General features: G+C 36.0%; 1 protein-coding gene across 2 annotated transcripts in view; it reads right to left on the reverse strand.

Annotated features, from left to right (window-relative positions):
- Positions 1-14,006, reverse strand: part of SCN2A (sodium voltage-gated channel alpha subunit 2) — a 108,038-nt gene that overhangs the window by 20,942 nt on the left and 73,090 nt on the right. For both annotated transcript variants that reach the window (XM_087949806.1, XM_026674382.2), the window contains 5 exons: positions 13,441-13,573; positions 11,650-11,888; positions 8,210-8,383; positions 7,369-7,725; positions 5,678-6,157 (listed from right to left, as the gene is read on the reverse strand). In XM_087949806.1, coding sequence (XP_087805932.1) covers positions 5,678-6,157; positions 7,369-7,725; positions 8,210-8,383; positions 11,650-11,888; positions 13,441-13,573 — 1,383 coding nt within the window. The remainder of the gene's footprint in view (positions 1-5,677; positions 6,158-7,368; positions 7,726-8,209; positions 8,384-11,649; positions 11,889-13,440; positions 13,574-14,006) is intronic.

The following is a 14,006-nucleotide window of genomic DNA, read 5'->3' on the forward strand; positions in this document are numbered from 1 at the left end:
CATTTTAATTATGAATTGTTAACTTGAGACCTTCGAGAAGAGATTGGACTGCCATTTGTCAGAAATGGTGTAGGGTCTCCCGCTTGGGCAGGGAATTGAACTAGATGACCTATAAGATCCCTTCCAACTCTGATTATCTGTTATCTGTTAACACAGGGGCAAGCAATATTATCAATGGTTTTAAAGTGGTTCTATTTATAAAATAATTTAATAGCCCCATTTTTTTCTTTTTAAATTATAGTGATTATAAACTTTGAAGTGTCATTATTTCATTACCTCTGCTGTGTATAGGCAGACTTTTCTTTCAGTACAATAAAAATTATTTTACCCAACATATCAAGTTCTTAAAATTTTGAGCATAAAGAAGCAAATTTGTGCATGCTTTTTAGTTGCAGTATATGCTTGTTATATTTCCACACTTGAGAAAGAGGAATGTATTCCAGTACTAAGGATAATGTCTCTGGAAGAATATGTGTTACTTTATATGGATGTGTTGGAACTAGATTTTCAATGAATCTCTCTAAACGTGTCACAGTTGCCCATTAATTTTGTCTAGAAATGAGTTTTTGGATTGGTATACAAGTCTCAGGGCCAAACTATATTTTGTTAAATGCAACTTTTTGCAGGTATGTGCAGGGGAAAAAAGTGAAATGGGAAACACAGGGATGAATCTTGAGTTCATGTCCAAATCACAATTCCTATGAATAAGGAGGTAAATCTTTACATTTGTGAATAAGTTTGAAGCTTTAAAAATCAATCAGAGGGGACTTGATGAAGACCATCATGAGACAATATTATTTGTGCTACAGTTAATTAAAATTTCTCTGGCCCAAAAAACTGCCATTTTATCACCTCCAAAGTCAGTGAGAGGAACTGTCATGATTGTGAGCTTGGTTGTCAGTGTTTCCACCTTGTCAACATACTTTCATTGAAAAGTTTCTCTTTTTTATAAATCATGTAACTGAATGCCAGACAATTGGTAATATGTGGCATTGAAATTTATTAAAATGAAGATCCTCATTAAAAAAAACCTCAAAGAGCATGAAGATAATCCAACAATGTATAATTGTAAGTAGAATAAAGTTCACTCCAGTTTGATTAAAACAGTGAATACTTTAGTTTGTCCAGAATTAATCTAAACCAATGCTTTCAAAGTTGAATACATTACATGCAGCTTGCTCACATTGCTAAAATTGTATGGTAAAGAAACACAGGTGAATTAAAGTCTGAAATCCTACAAATGTTCTAGTTGCCAGTACTGCCTGACCATGCTGGGATGTGAGTCATGTGACTCAGCAGGGAGTAGCGGTGAGGTTTCTATAATACTGCAATGAATGGGGAAGGGAGATGGCAGAGTAGCATGCAGGCCAGTCAGTACCCATTTAAAAAAATATCATACAGAGGTAGAACTTGCTTAAGTAACCTGTGTAATATTGGTGCTGTTCGGTGCTGTCTGACAACAAAGCACCAGAGTTGCATTCTTGAATGATCCAGCTTGATTTTAATCCTGTGAGAAGAATGGTAGGAAATAAATTTGCATACAGTATCTTGGCGTTTAACTTGGGTAGGTAGATATGATTTGACTTACCAATATGACTATTTTTCTTAAATATAACTGCTTATTTTTATATGAAGAATGGCCAGATTGGCCCTGAAGCATGCACTGCTCAGTCTTAGAATTTATAATAAAGAACCAAGATGAAATGGAAATGAAATTTTACGATTGAAACTATATTGACTTGTTGAATTGGAATGTTTACTTGAAGACTTGCAATTTGTTTGAAAATCATGCACAAAGCAAGAACATTCATATGTACTTTAAAGATCTAGCCTTACTGTTAGTACTCATCATAAAACATGACCTAGAGTTTCACAATCAAACTCAATAAACAAATGTCTTCTATCCATCTTATATCACTAAAATCTGAATTGGATCCAAATTTAGATGTGTGCAGTGGAGTTGATGCAAATGGACTTCACTCTCTCCTTACTCGTCAAAATAATTTATCCTGTGAGATTGGGGCAGGAGACTTTATAAATCATTTAAATAAACATTTTAAAAAATTAAGATCAAGAAATCAAGACAAGGGTTGACTTACGTAATGACAAATTAATTATGGAAAATTTTGCATAACTGAGCTTTCTAACAGCAGGCCACACATTTTATTGCCAGGGCTATTTGCCAAGGCAGTTCCAATTATTTGTATTATTAACATAGGCTACGCAAATTAGCCATAGATGAATAGCTTACAGAAGCACAAAGAGTCAGACATGAGTTTGAAAAGTCAATTTTCATCATTTTTTTATTTGCATGAAAAAATCTTCAGAACTAATATATGTATGAAGGGAAAGTTACATGTTTTCTCACTGATGTCTCTGCAAAATTTTAGCACGAGCTTAAGGGTTCATTGTATTTTCTGTGGATGAGCAACATGAAAGGTTTTATTATAATTTCTCAGAGGATATTAAGATCCCACTAGGCTTTTCTTTTGATAAGAAGCCTGTCACCATACAAGGTGCAATGCCAGTCAGGAGTAAAAGGAAACACAATCCTTGATGAAACTCTACAACATCTCAATAAGAGGAGTAATATGAGTTGAGTGGTAGCCCCTTCTTTCAGAGGTGGGATTCTACCAGTCCGGACCGATTCTATAGAACCAGTAGTTGCGATTCTGCACAGTTCAGAGAACCAGCAAATCCTGCACCTGGCTGGCTCTGCCCTTCTCCACCCGCCCCTCCCATCCTCACCCAGTTAGTCCTTATCGCACGCATGCCCGACATCGCTGACTGCATTGTCCCGCGCCCAGTCACTCCTTAAGGTATTTCTTTCCCCACCTCCCAACGATCAGTTGTTCCTATGATCAGCTGTGCCAGGATCCCCCTCGCTGTCTTACTGCTTCGCCCAGGAGGCTTCCGGGGCCCAGGAGGAAAAAAGGGGCATGGGGAGGGGGGGCGGGGGGGGCGGGGGGAGATGCACCCCCCACGCTCCGTTTTTTGCCTTCCTGAGCCCCAGGGAAGCTTCCTGGGAGCAAAAACGCCCCCCAGGAGGCTTCCCTGAGACCCAGGAGGCAAAAAAATGGAGGGGAGTGTGCTGCATAAAAGCCACGCCCACCAGTCACAAGGCCACACCCACCTAACCACGCCCACCTAGCCATATCCACAGAGCCAGTTAAAAAATTTGAATCCCACCCCTGCCTTCCTTCCCAAATCTTTCCTTGTTCACATGGAGAATTCCTGTAAAGAAAGGAGGACTGTGGCCTAAATCTCTCCTTTGGAAATCAAGGACAGATTTACAATCAACAATCTTCAGAACTGATAATTCACGTTATTAGATTTTGTTTTTGAGAGACTGGATGGAGACACCCAGTGGTAGTAATTAGAAGAGAATGCACAATTATTCTCATTTTCTCATTTACAGAAGTTCTTTAAAAAAAATAATAATGGGAGAAATAGTGAGAAAAGATGGGAGGATTAAAATGGTGAGTGGAAACTTTCTAATTTCTCAAGAAGTATTGACTGAAAGTATTTGTGTGGAAATATTTTCTTTTTTTCTCTGTCTCTTTTAGCCTCCCAAGTACAAAGAAAAAAAAAAACTGCTGTAGAAAGGTAAATGGAAAGAGAGGCTGGGAACTCAGGATAAAAGAATCTTGAGCTGTGAGAAATTGGGTGGTATAGAATTACCATATTGGAATGGATGAATGAACGAATAAATGAATATTGCCTTTTTTCTCACCTCTGGAGATGGCAGCAATTTCAAAAGTTTATCTAACAGAACAGATGTCCAGTATTTAGATGTTCAGTATTTAGCAGTGTTAAAATTCAATCCTTGAAGAATTGCATTTACGAAATGATGGACAAATTATTTCCAAAGTAACTTAAAACAATATCAAAATCTTAAAGAAATGCAATTATATCATATAACTATATGTTAATAAACATTAACAGAAGATGATTGATGGTGATAAAGAACTCAAGAAGTTCAAACTTAAGGAATAGTCAGTGGCTTTTTTAAAAACCGTAATATAGTTAGTGAAATATTTATGGATTCTGATGAATCATGTATAAAAAACCCTGAATAAATCAAATAAGCCATGTTTAGAAGCAATTAAAGTTTTTCATTGCACAAATGTATGAAAACAAATCTGATTAAATCTTTATTAGAGCATAAGGGAACTGGATACGGCCATTAATAGGTATAAAAGTACGGTCATTAAAAAAGTATAAAGTGTAAAAAGGTATAAACATCATGACTAAGAATAAAAATTTAAATTTAAAAGAGAGAGATTTAAGCAATTATTAAATTCTTTTGTGGAAATAAATGAGATTGAAAATTTAAATTTCTCTGGATTACACATTAAAATATCAAAAGTTGAAAATATTAGAAGTGGTTTGATAGGAAAATTACCATAATTTTTATATTGCCTGTAATATAATACTAGATTAAAGGAAAGGAATGTAAGCCTTTTTGGCTTTGAGGACTTAGCTTTTCATCTGTAAATTACCATTTAAATTGAACTACTATTTTGTTGATTTTTTTCCCATCTCGATTATTTTATTTTAATTACAATTTTTCAATTATTTCAATTACAATGATTCTATAAGTTGCTCTGGAAAACCTTTGCCATGAAATACAAGTTATATAAAATAGCTAATTATCAAATTATATGTCATTTGGTATTTCTAAAAGCTGGGGTTGCTCTAATCTAACCCTTTATAAACCAATCAGTAAATTATAAATGGTTTCTGTGAGTATCAAATGGCTCAGTTTTTTCATAGTCCAAGGACTATTTTATTTCAGTTACATCCCTCTGGAATGAAAGAGATCACTATCCGTTACCTAAACAATTGAAAAAAATTTCATAAATAGCTAGGTTCTAACAATAACCAGGTTCTAAGTCTGGCTTTAATGAAGCAGACTGAAATTTTTCCTCAAAGTAATACCATAAATGCAATTGAAACCTCAATAGGAATGGCTGACATACTTCACCAAGAAAAACTGGGAAAAAGAAAAATGGCTTTATAGCTGGTTTGCAAAGGATTTAAGCGTGCAATTCTTTGATCCTTCATTAAAAAAACTTCAACCACAAATGATTTACAAAATAATACATAGAAAGCAAACCAAGTAAAATAAGTGCACCCACTTTTTGTGTGAATGCTGGTATGATTGTGCAGAATACTGCAATTTTCATCAAACTTGTCATCAATAGCTCATTTAGAATGGATAAAATTAACACTGAGAACATGACTGATTTACACTTAATGCTGCAAGTTAGTTTCCATCCCATTTGAGCCAATTGTAAATGCCGAAGAACAGAATGACTCTTGAGTCACCTCTGAATGGATACAGTTATTAATATAAGCTAAATAGCTGTGGAGCATCTTTGAGTATTTCCTGAAATCCTGCTATGAATAACGAAGATTTAATTGCAAACCTGTATTTTTTCTGTAAGTTAGAAAAATAAAAACATTAATGATGTTAATGTTAAACTTCTAAGAAAGGCCAACATATCTAGAATGATCTTAACGGACAATTATAATATGTTGGCATTCAATACGTACTATATTAAGATACGTGGATTTATCACTGAACAGTACTTGTCAGTTTAACTTTTTAATAAGTGCAAATAATGTTTTGAAAAGAACACAATATATGTGTTGTGTATTACATAGGACTTACCTCTTTGCTTTCTTCCAGATCTGACTCACTGCTAAACTCCTCTGTATTTAAATTTTCAAAATCTGATTCTCCAACAGCAATGGGTACTGTCACAGTTACACTTGGGTTATTTATGAATGACATATAATCACTTTCATCAATGATGTATTTTTCCACGCTGCTTCCTATGCCGCTGGTAGTCCCATTGCCATCTTTCAGATAGTTAAAATCTTTGCCAATATCTACTATCACATGATTGGAAATGCAACTGTCTTTCTTATTGTTTAGATCTTCAAGGGGCTTGATTTCATCCAAAGCCTTTTGTTTTCTCACAAACGCCTTTTGTACAAATTCATGAGCTTTTCTTTTTATAAAATCTACTCCTTTCTGAATCCTAGCCACTGCAATTTGGAGGTTGTTCATTTCGTTATCATCATCTGTAGCAGCAAGATTGTCTGAACTGAAGGAGCTCAGGAGCAAGGCCAGAAAAAGATTCAAAACCTATTAAAAGAAAAACAGGGTCACTCAGTTTATCATGTTATTGGCCACAAGGTTTGAATATTTTGTGTAAGTGTTGCTTCTTCTTGATTACTTGATTATATCAGACTATTTTAATGCCTATGTTCTGCTTCCTAATCTCATATCTTTTTTGAACATAAGGAACCAATACTGAAATAGATCAGCATTATTATTAACCCACTTCTGTGTTAGGTGATATTCTCTGATATTCTCAATAATAATTTGGTTATTTAAGATTCTCTAACACTGTTACTGACTAAACGTAATAATTGAGATTTCCTAATCATGATTTGCACTTTTGATCTAAGATTAGCATCCTTCACAGCCAAAAAGATTTCTCTATGTGTAGCATAGACATCATAGAGTTAATTGGATCAATGATCTGACTTCATATAAAGTAAAGTTCCTGTGCTTCCCTGATAAAAAAGGATAAGTAGTCCATGACAATTATAACAGAAGTACCCTTAAAAAGTACTCTCCTGCCCACCTAGCAGTTCAAAAGCATGCAAAGACTAATAGGTTAATAGGTACCACTTTGGTGGGAAGGTAACAGTGTTTCGTGTGCCTTTGGCTTATAATTATGCTGGCCACATGACCATGGAAAATGTCTTTGGACAATGTTGGCATCCTCGGCCAAGAAATGGAGGAGAGTACTACAACCTCAACTAGGACACAACTGGACAGAACATCTTTATCTTTTACTCTTAAAAAATACCCTATCCCACGTCATTGTAGTTGTGCTTTTAACGTTTCGGCAGAATCTCATCTGCCATCATCAGGCTTCTGTACAGTGTTCGTCTGTGAGTCACTGTGACTCACAGACGAACACTATACAGAAGCCTGATGATGGCAGATGAGATTCTGCCAAACGTTGTTACAACTTTAAAAGCACAACTACAATGACGTGGGAAAATACCCAAACATAGCTGAATGCCATACATGTAAGTACCCGCGAAAACTTAAGTATATATATATATATATATATATATATATATATATATATATATATATATATATATATATATATATATATATATATATATAGTATTTGTACGACCTTCTGACTAGAAAAGTAAAAAGAAATATCAAAACTGGTTTAAATTTAAATTTTATGTCAATTTTAAATGTCAATATTTAAATAATCCAGTTGTAATGTTCCACTTGCCTTAAGTGGACATTTCTTTGATACGTACCACTAAATTGCCAATCACCATGACCATCATGAAGACAGTAAGGCACATGGGTTGTCCAGCAACCTCCATACAATCCCACATAGTCTCTATCCATTCTCCACAAAGAACTCGAAAGACAATCAAGAAAGAATGAAAAAAATCATTCATGTGCCAGCGTGGGAGTTCACAGTCATTGGAAATCTTGCAAACACATTCCTTGTAGTTTTTGCCAAACAACTGCATTCCAACTACAGCAAAAATGAAGACAATGATAGCCAAAACCAAAGTCAAATTTCCCAAGGCACCTACTGAATTGCCAATAATCTTTATCAACATGTTTAATGTTGGCCAAGATTTTGCCAGTTTGAAAACTCGAAGCTGAAAAAAATAAAAGCACACAGGCATCAGTAACAGTGTTAATTACTTTTGATTTGAATTACTTTTAATTCATAATAAATATTGATCAATTTTTTCTTAGGTATTCAATTCATCAAGAATTTAATTTTGTTTAGAAATTCTGCTCCTGAAAATGGACACTGGATTAGAAATCCATGTGAGGGTTCTCTAGAATATGTAACATCAATATATATTGGTGGCTTTAAGTAATTGTGTTTGAGACTCAAGATGTGTACAAACCTATTTTGGAAAAGATCTTATTGGTCTTGATGAATTTAATACCTAAGAAAATATTGGTCAATATTTTTTATTCTGCTGTTATATTTTTTTATGCTGTTAGCTGCTGACTTATTTTATTTTTGCACAACATTCAGATATCAGAATACAGTATGTATATTCACAATTTGATTACTCTGAATACATAATATGATCAAAATGTTTCTTGAAACCTCCTATGGATATTTACCAATCTGAAAGATCTTAGAACTGATAATCCTTCCACATTTGCAAGACCCAACTCCATCAGACTCAGGCTGACTATGATGCCATCAAAAATATTCCAGCCTTCTTGGAAATAATAATAAGGATCCATGGCAATTATTTTGAGAAACATTTCTGCTGTGAAGATGCCAGTAAACACCTACATACAAAAAAATATCATTTGTCATCATCCAACAGTGAACAGTCTATTCATAAAAATGTTGTTGAGAAAGATAGAGGGAAATATAAAAAAAATACCTCCAATTGAAGAGTTTGCTATTTTGAGAAATGGAAACATGTATCTTGATATGTGCATACCACAATTTTTGTATATCCTTACCACTAGGCATAAGATTCAGTCTCACACACTTCCCGTTCATAAGGAAGCTATCCCATAAGTTTTTCCCCAGTATTCTTTATCTAGTAGAAGTCAGATCAGGATCTATAGGTATCCCTCCATTAGCAATAGCAACTGTTAGATATTCAATGGGGGAAAGTCAGTGATGTCAGACTTCCCCCATTGGTTCATTTTCCAGGTGGGAAAATGAACAGCCGTCAGTGGCTGAAATTGTGGACAGCAGCCTGTAAAAAGAACAGCAGGCACACCGGGCGGCAGTCTTTTGTTCAGAGCTAAATAAAGAAATCCTTTCCTTCTATCGTTGTCCTGCCTCTTCAATCTAGCCCATATCTAACGCTGGCAACGAAGGTGGGATTCTAGAAGAGAACAAAGGAAACGAGGCAAAGATGGAAAATTCTTACAACAGAACCCTGCTATCACCGTGCTGATCATCAGAATGTCCACCCACGCTCAACCAGAACCTTTTGATCCAAAAAAGCATTACTGGGTCACGTACATGGGACAATTCCAATGTTTTTAGAAGCAAATTCACTGCAAGATACAACAGAACAGAGGAAGAGAGCTCTATTCCTGGGATATTATGGAAATCGCCTCTACAAAACAGCTAGAGCCCTAGCTGCTCCCAAAGATGTGAAAACAATGGAATGGAAAGAATTACAGAAGATGTTAGAAGAACATTATGCTCCCACTGCATCGTCACTGGCTCACTGACTTGACTTTTACCGCAGAGAAGAAGAAACCAGGTGAGACCATAAATTATTACCTTACAAACCTACGAGATATTGCTGCAGGCTGTGAGTTTGAAAATATGGAAATAACTTTAAGAGATAGAATTGTAGTTGGAACGAGGGAGCTGAGATTGCAAAGGAAGCTGATAACTAAAAAGAGCATCTCTTTAAAAGAAGTAATAGAGGAAGCCCGAGCAGCAGAAATCTCAGAAAAACTAGCAGCTAAAATTGAGAAATCCAAGAGCATTCACTCAGCATGGGGGACGACCAGCAAATATCAGGGAGAGGGAGAGATTGGAGAACTCTCCAAAGAAGAGGAGGAAGAAATACATAGAATAAAACCTGATAGAAGATCAGGGCTCCAAGGGACGAGCCAGAGCCCCCTATGATGTTCAGGCTGTAAAGGTAACCACCCCCGGGCGGTTTGCAAATTCAGGGATACAATCTGCCGTCGATGCGAGAGAAGGGGGCATATTGCTGAAGCATGCAGAGCAAATCTGCCAGCATACCCCAGTCAGAGACAAGCAGGGTTCCCTAATCATCCACGTGGCGCACAACGAAGGGGATTCCAGAGACCTCCTCATTCAAATTACAGGAGGGAAGAGAATAGAATGGAGAAGGACAGAGGCTATGAGCACACAATAGTGGGGCATTCTGATTACCATAAATCAAAGAAATTCAATATCACAGTGATAATAGGAGAAAAACCTTGTGATATGGAAATTGACTCCGGATCCTACATATCTATGGTGTCCTGGACAATTATAAAAGAAGCAATCCCTGGCATAACTTGACAACAACTAAAACCACGTTTAATACTAAAAGATTTCCAAGGGAACAGAATTCCCGTGTTAGGAAGAGGAATTTTTCCAGTAAAATTCAGAAACTTCCCCGGTGAATTGCCTTTAACCATCATGGACAAAGTACCAAGCCTCCTCGGAATAGAATGGTTTAGAGCCATAGGAGTGGAAGTGACCATTCACACCACGCAAGTGGAGGAGCACAATCAAATGAGAGAGGACCTGCAGTCTGAATTCAAGGATGTGTTCGACGGAACCCTAGGCAAGTATAAGGGGACCCCTATTTCCTTCAACCTTGATCCAAAAATTCCACCTGTCAGAATAAAACCAAGGCGAGTCCCTTTCACCTTGAGACCCAAAGTGGATGAACAATTAGATAAACTCATAGCCCAGGGAGTACTAGAGCCAGTTGATCACGCTAAGTGGGAGACCCCTATAATCACTCCAGTTAAGCCAGAGGGGTCAATTCGAATCTGTGCTAATTATAAAATTTCCCTGAATACTGCATTGCAACAGAGAGCATACCCAGTGCCAGTTGTACAACATCTGTTGCATTCACCCATATCTAACAACAACTATTAGAAAAGTCTATGGAAAAGTAGAAAAAAAATGGGAACAAATATTTGTGCAAAGAGATCTTTTGAATTTATTTCTGATATTCATCACAAATTCCTGGACTGAATATATATAAAGTACTCAGATTTATTATGTACTTTATTCTTTTAACTATCTGTCTATGCCATTATTTTGCTTCTGAATGTTTTGCTGGAACTTCTAGATTCTGATCTCTGCCCTCCCACTAAAGACCCCAATCATAAACCATTTGTCTATTTTATATGGTTGTGCATCTCTAGAATTTCTCACTACTTTTTCTTTTAAACAGGTGATTCCCTGGATTGAATATAAGCATGCAAAGCAAGGTCTTTACAATCAAGCTTTTTCTGAAGAGGTGATTGTGAGCATTTATATTTCTAAAGAAGTTACAGTTTTATAATTCCAACTCACCATTATGTATTCAGTAATAAAAGAGTTAAAATTATACGTTCACCTCCTTTACATTTTACCAACTATAAAATTGGCAATAGAAATTCAATGTCTGTGTCTGTCTGTCTGGTTTACAATTAAAAAAAAATATGTTGCTTCACTAGTAGTTTCTTTCAGCATTTTGCCTCAAGACAGGATTTCTGATGGGCAGCTAATCGTCCATTGGATCTAGTTCCTCTTATTCTTCAGTGTTTATCATTTGTCCTCCTGACTCCCCTGTAGCTGCTGATGGAAACAGCAGTGAAGAAAACAAATCCTTCCAGAAATTGCCAGATTTTGTAAGCAGCAGATCTCATGCCCTCCTTGCACTTCAGCTTCATATGTAGAATTCAAAATATTACTAGTATTAAAATCAATCAAATTTCAGTCATGGCATATTGATTTGAATAGAACCCTGAAGGATGACTTAAACTAGATCTAAGCAGAGTCCAGAAATTCAGCAATCTATCCAATAAATGTAATTCTTTGCTCTTTTATGAGACTCCGGAAGACTTACCAAGTTTCCAACGGACAGTACATTATTAAACTGTTGAGTCATTGGGTAATGTTCCATTGCCATAAACAAAGTATTTAAAACAATGCAGATGGTAATAGCAAGGTCAACAAATGGATCCATCACAATCAAATTAACAATATGCTTTATTTTCAGCCAAGGAGTGCAGCAATCCCAGATTAAGCACATGTTAGCAAATTTGTACCAGCAGGGAGGACACTTCTGCCTGGATTCCTCAAGTTCTAGAAAGAGTGAAAAAGAGAGCATATGGAAAGATAATGTTCAAAAAGTTACCCAGTTTATCCATTCAACACATGTTAAGAAACCAGCACGGCAGCGATTCTAGGAATAACTTCCCTCTGCAACAAGGTCTCATCTTATTTTTTACAAATGGCCAGAAAAATGCAAACAACTATTCTTTACTAAACATGGATTGAGAGAAGAGGCATATTAGCAATACGTTTCTTTTATGTGTGGTGGGGATAAGGGATCTTCCTCTGTCTTCCTCTCTGGTAGCCACATATCAATGACTTGCTTGACTATAATTTAGGGTTGGGCAAGTTCTGAGGAGAGAATCCATCCAAAGTTGCTTCATGAAACAGCTCCACATTATTTGTATCAGTGCAGCAAAATGGCTGCATTACTTCTATAAAGTCCATAAGAAGATGTTTATACAGCTTCCTCCAGGACTCCTGCAACCTTCTCTGGCACTTTCGGAATATGAAAGAGGATTCTGTACGTAGAAGTGTCAGAGGAGCTTCTGTCTACCTGTGCTATCTCTCCTAACCCTTCTTCTAGTTTTTGCAAGTGAGGATGAGGCAAAGCGGAAGAAGAGATAAAAAATTACACTGAAGTGATGAGGCAACAGGAACCCCCTTATCAGGGTAAATTGCATGCATCTTTGTTGAGACATAACACATCATTTCTGGCAAAAGGCCTACTGTAGTTAAGAGTTTCAATTGGCATTTAGGAAATAGGACTACACTCTGATCTGACACCACACACCCAACCCATGATTGGTGTTATACCTAAATCTGTGCCAACTTACAGAAATATTTGAAGCTACTTTGCAAATCATATGTATTATATTCATGTTAACCGTGCTTTGCTGTTATGTTTGCGTTTGAATATTATGAAAAACCAGAGTAGGCAAGATCTAATTAGAACCCTGTTTTAGCTGAAGAAATTGTTGCAGCATGAAAATCAGAGTAAACAGAGAAAACTGAAAGCAGAAAAGAAGCACTGTTCTGCTCCATTTTGATTGGCTCTTTGAACTAAATAATCCAGAAGATTATTAGAATACTCTACCTGACTCTGTGGTTTCTTCCCCAAACCCCAAAAACTTTAACCTTAGACTGTCTACTATTCACCTTTCCTAAGAGGTCTGTAGGGGGCGTGTATAAGCGCACCAACATGCCTACGGTCCCTGTCCTATTGTTTCTTTATTTTTCTTATATGTATCCATTTCATGTATTCATAACTATGTTTAAACCTATTATCTTGTAAGCGATTGACTAATCAAATAAATAAAATAAAAATAAATAAAGATTAGAACATTAAGAATTCTCTCCTAGAACAAATCTGCTGTCTTTATTAGATACTTTTTTAGGTCTTAACATTATATCCTCAGTACTAGTAATAAGGAAAAAAGTTTATATCGAGAAAACAAAAATCAATAGCCACCAACAAATTAATAACATTTAAATTAATGGCTATGAAGATGTTTGTTTTTGAAATGGAAATTCAGCTTTTGCCCTCTGAATTTTAGAAGCGTTGTTTACATGGGATGCTTACCTTCCATTGTGTTGGTAAGTATGCTAGCTATACTCATTGCTCTTTGCCTTGCAGTAGGATCAGAGAGAAAATCCATTGACATATGATAGGAACTGGAGCGCCTTTTTCTTAGTTCTGTTTCTGTAGTGGTACCCTGAAAGTATAGGATTTATGAATTGGAAGAATGGGGTTATTTTTGACTTGTAAAAGCAGACTATGCATGAACAGAATACTAAAGGTGGCAATATTCAATTCTTTGATATATTTTCCGCATATAAAAAGTGAGTGAGAGAGATAATTTGGCTTGAACAATCATTTTTATTATCAAGCTTAGTGCATCTTGGCTCAATGCTTGTTTGCAAAAGTTTCCCCAGAAGTAGTTACAGAAAATATTAACTCTCTATAGTCATCTGTCATCTGGATTTCTGCTGCTCAAATATTCCTAATTAAGGAAGCAATCGATTTAAAGATGCCTTAAGAATTTATTAAGGACCTTAAGGGTTTAGTTGATTATATTTGCATACAAATAAAAAGTTACATCAACTTCAATTTATAATGCTCAAATTTATTGTGAACTAGGCTTATAA

The sequence above is a fragment of the Notechis scutatus genome, chromosome 1, assembly GCF_049901735.1.
Source record: "Notechis scutatus isolate UNSWTSFEM ecotype Mainland chromosome 1, rNotScu1.2, whole genome shotgun sequence".
In the NCBI taxonomy this organism is placed as follows: Eukaryota; Metazoa; Chordata; class Lepidosauria; order Squamata; family Elapidae; genus Notechis; species Notechis scutatus.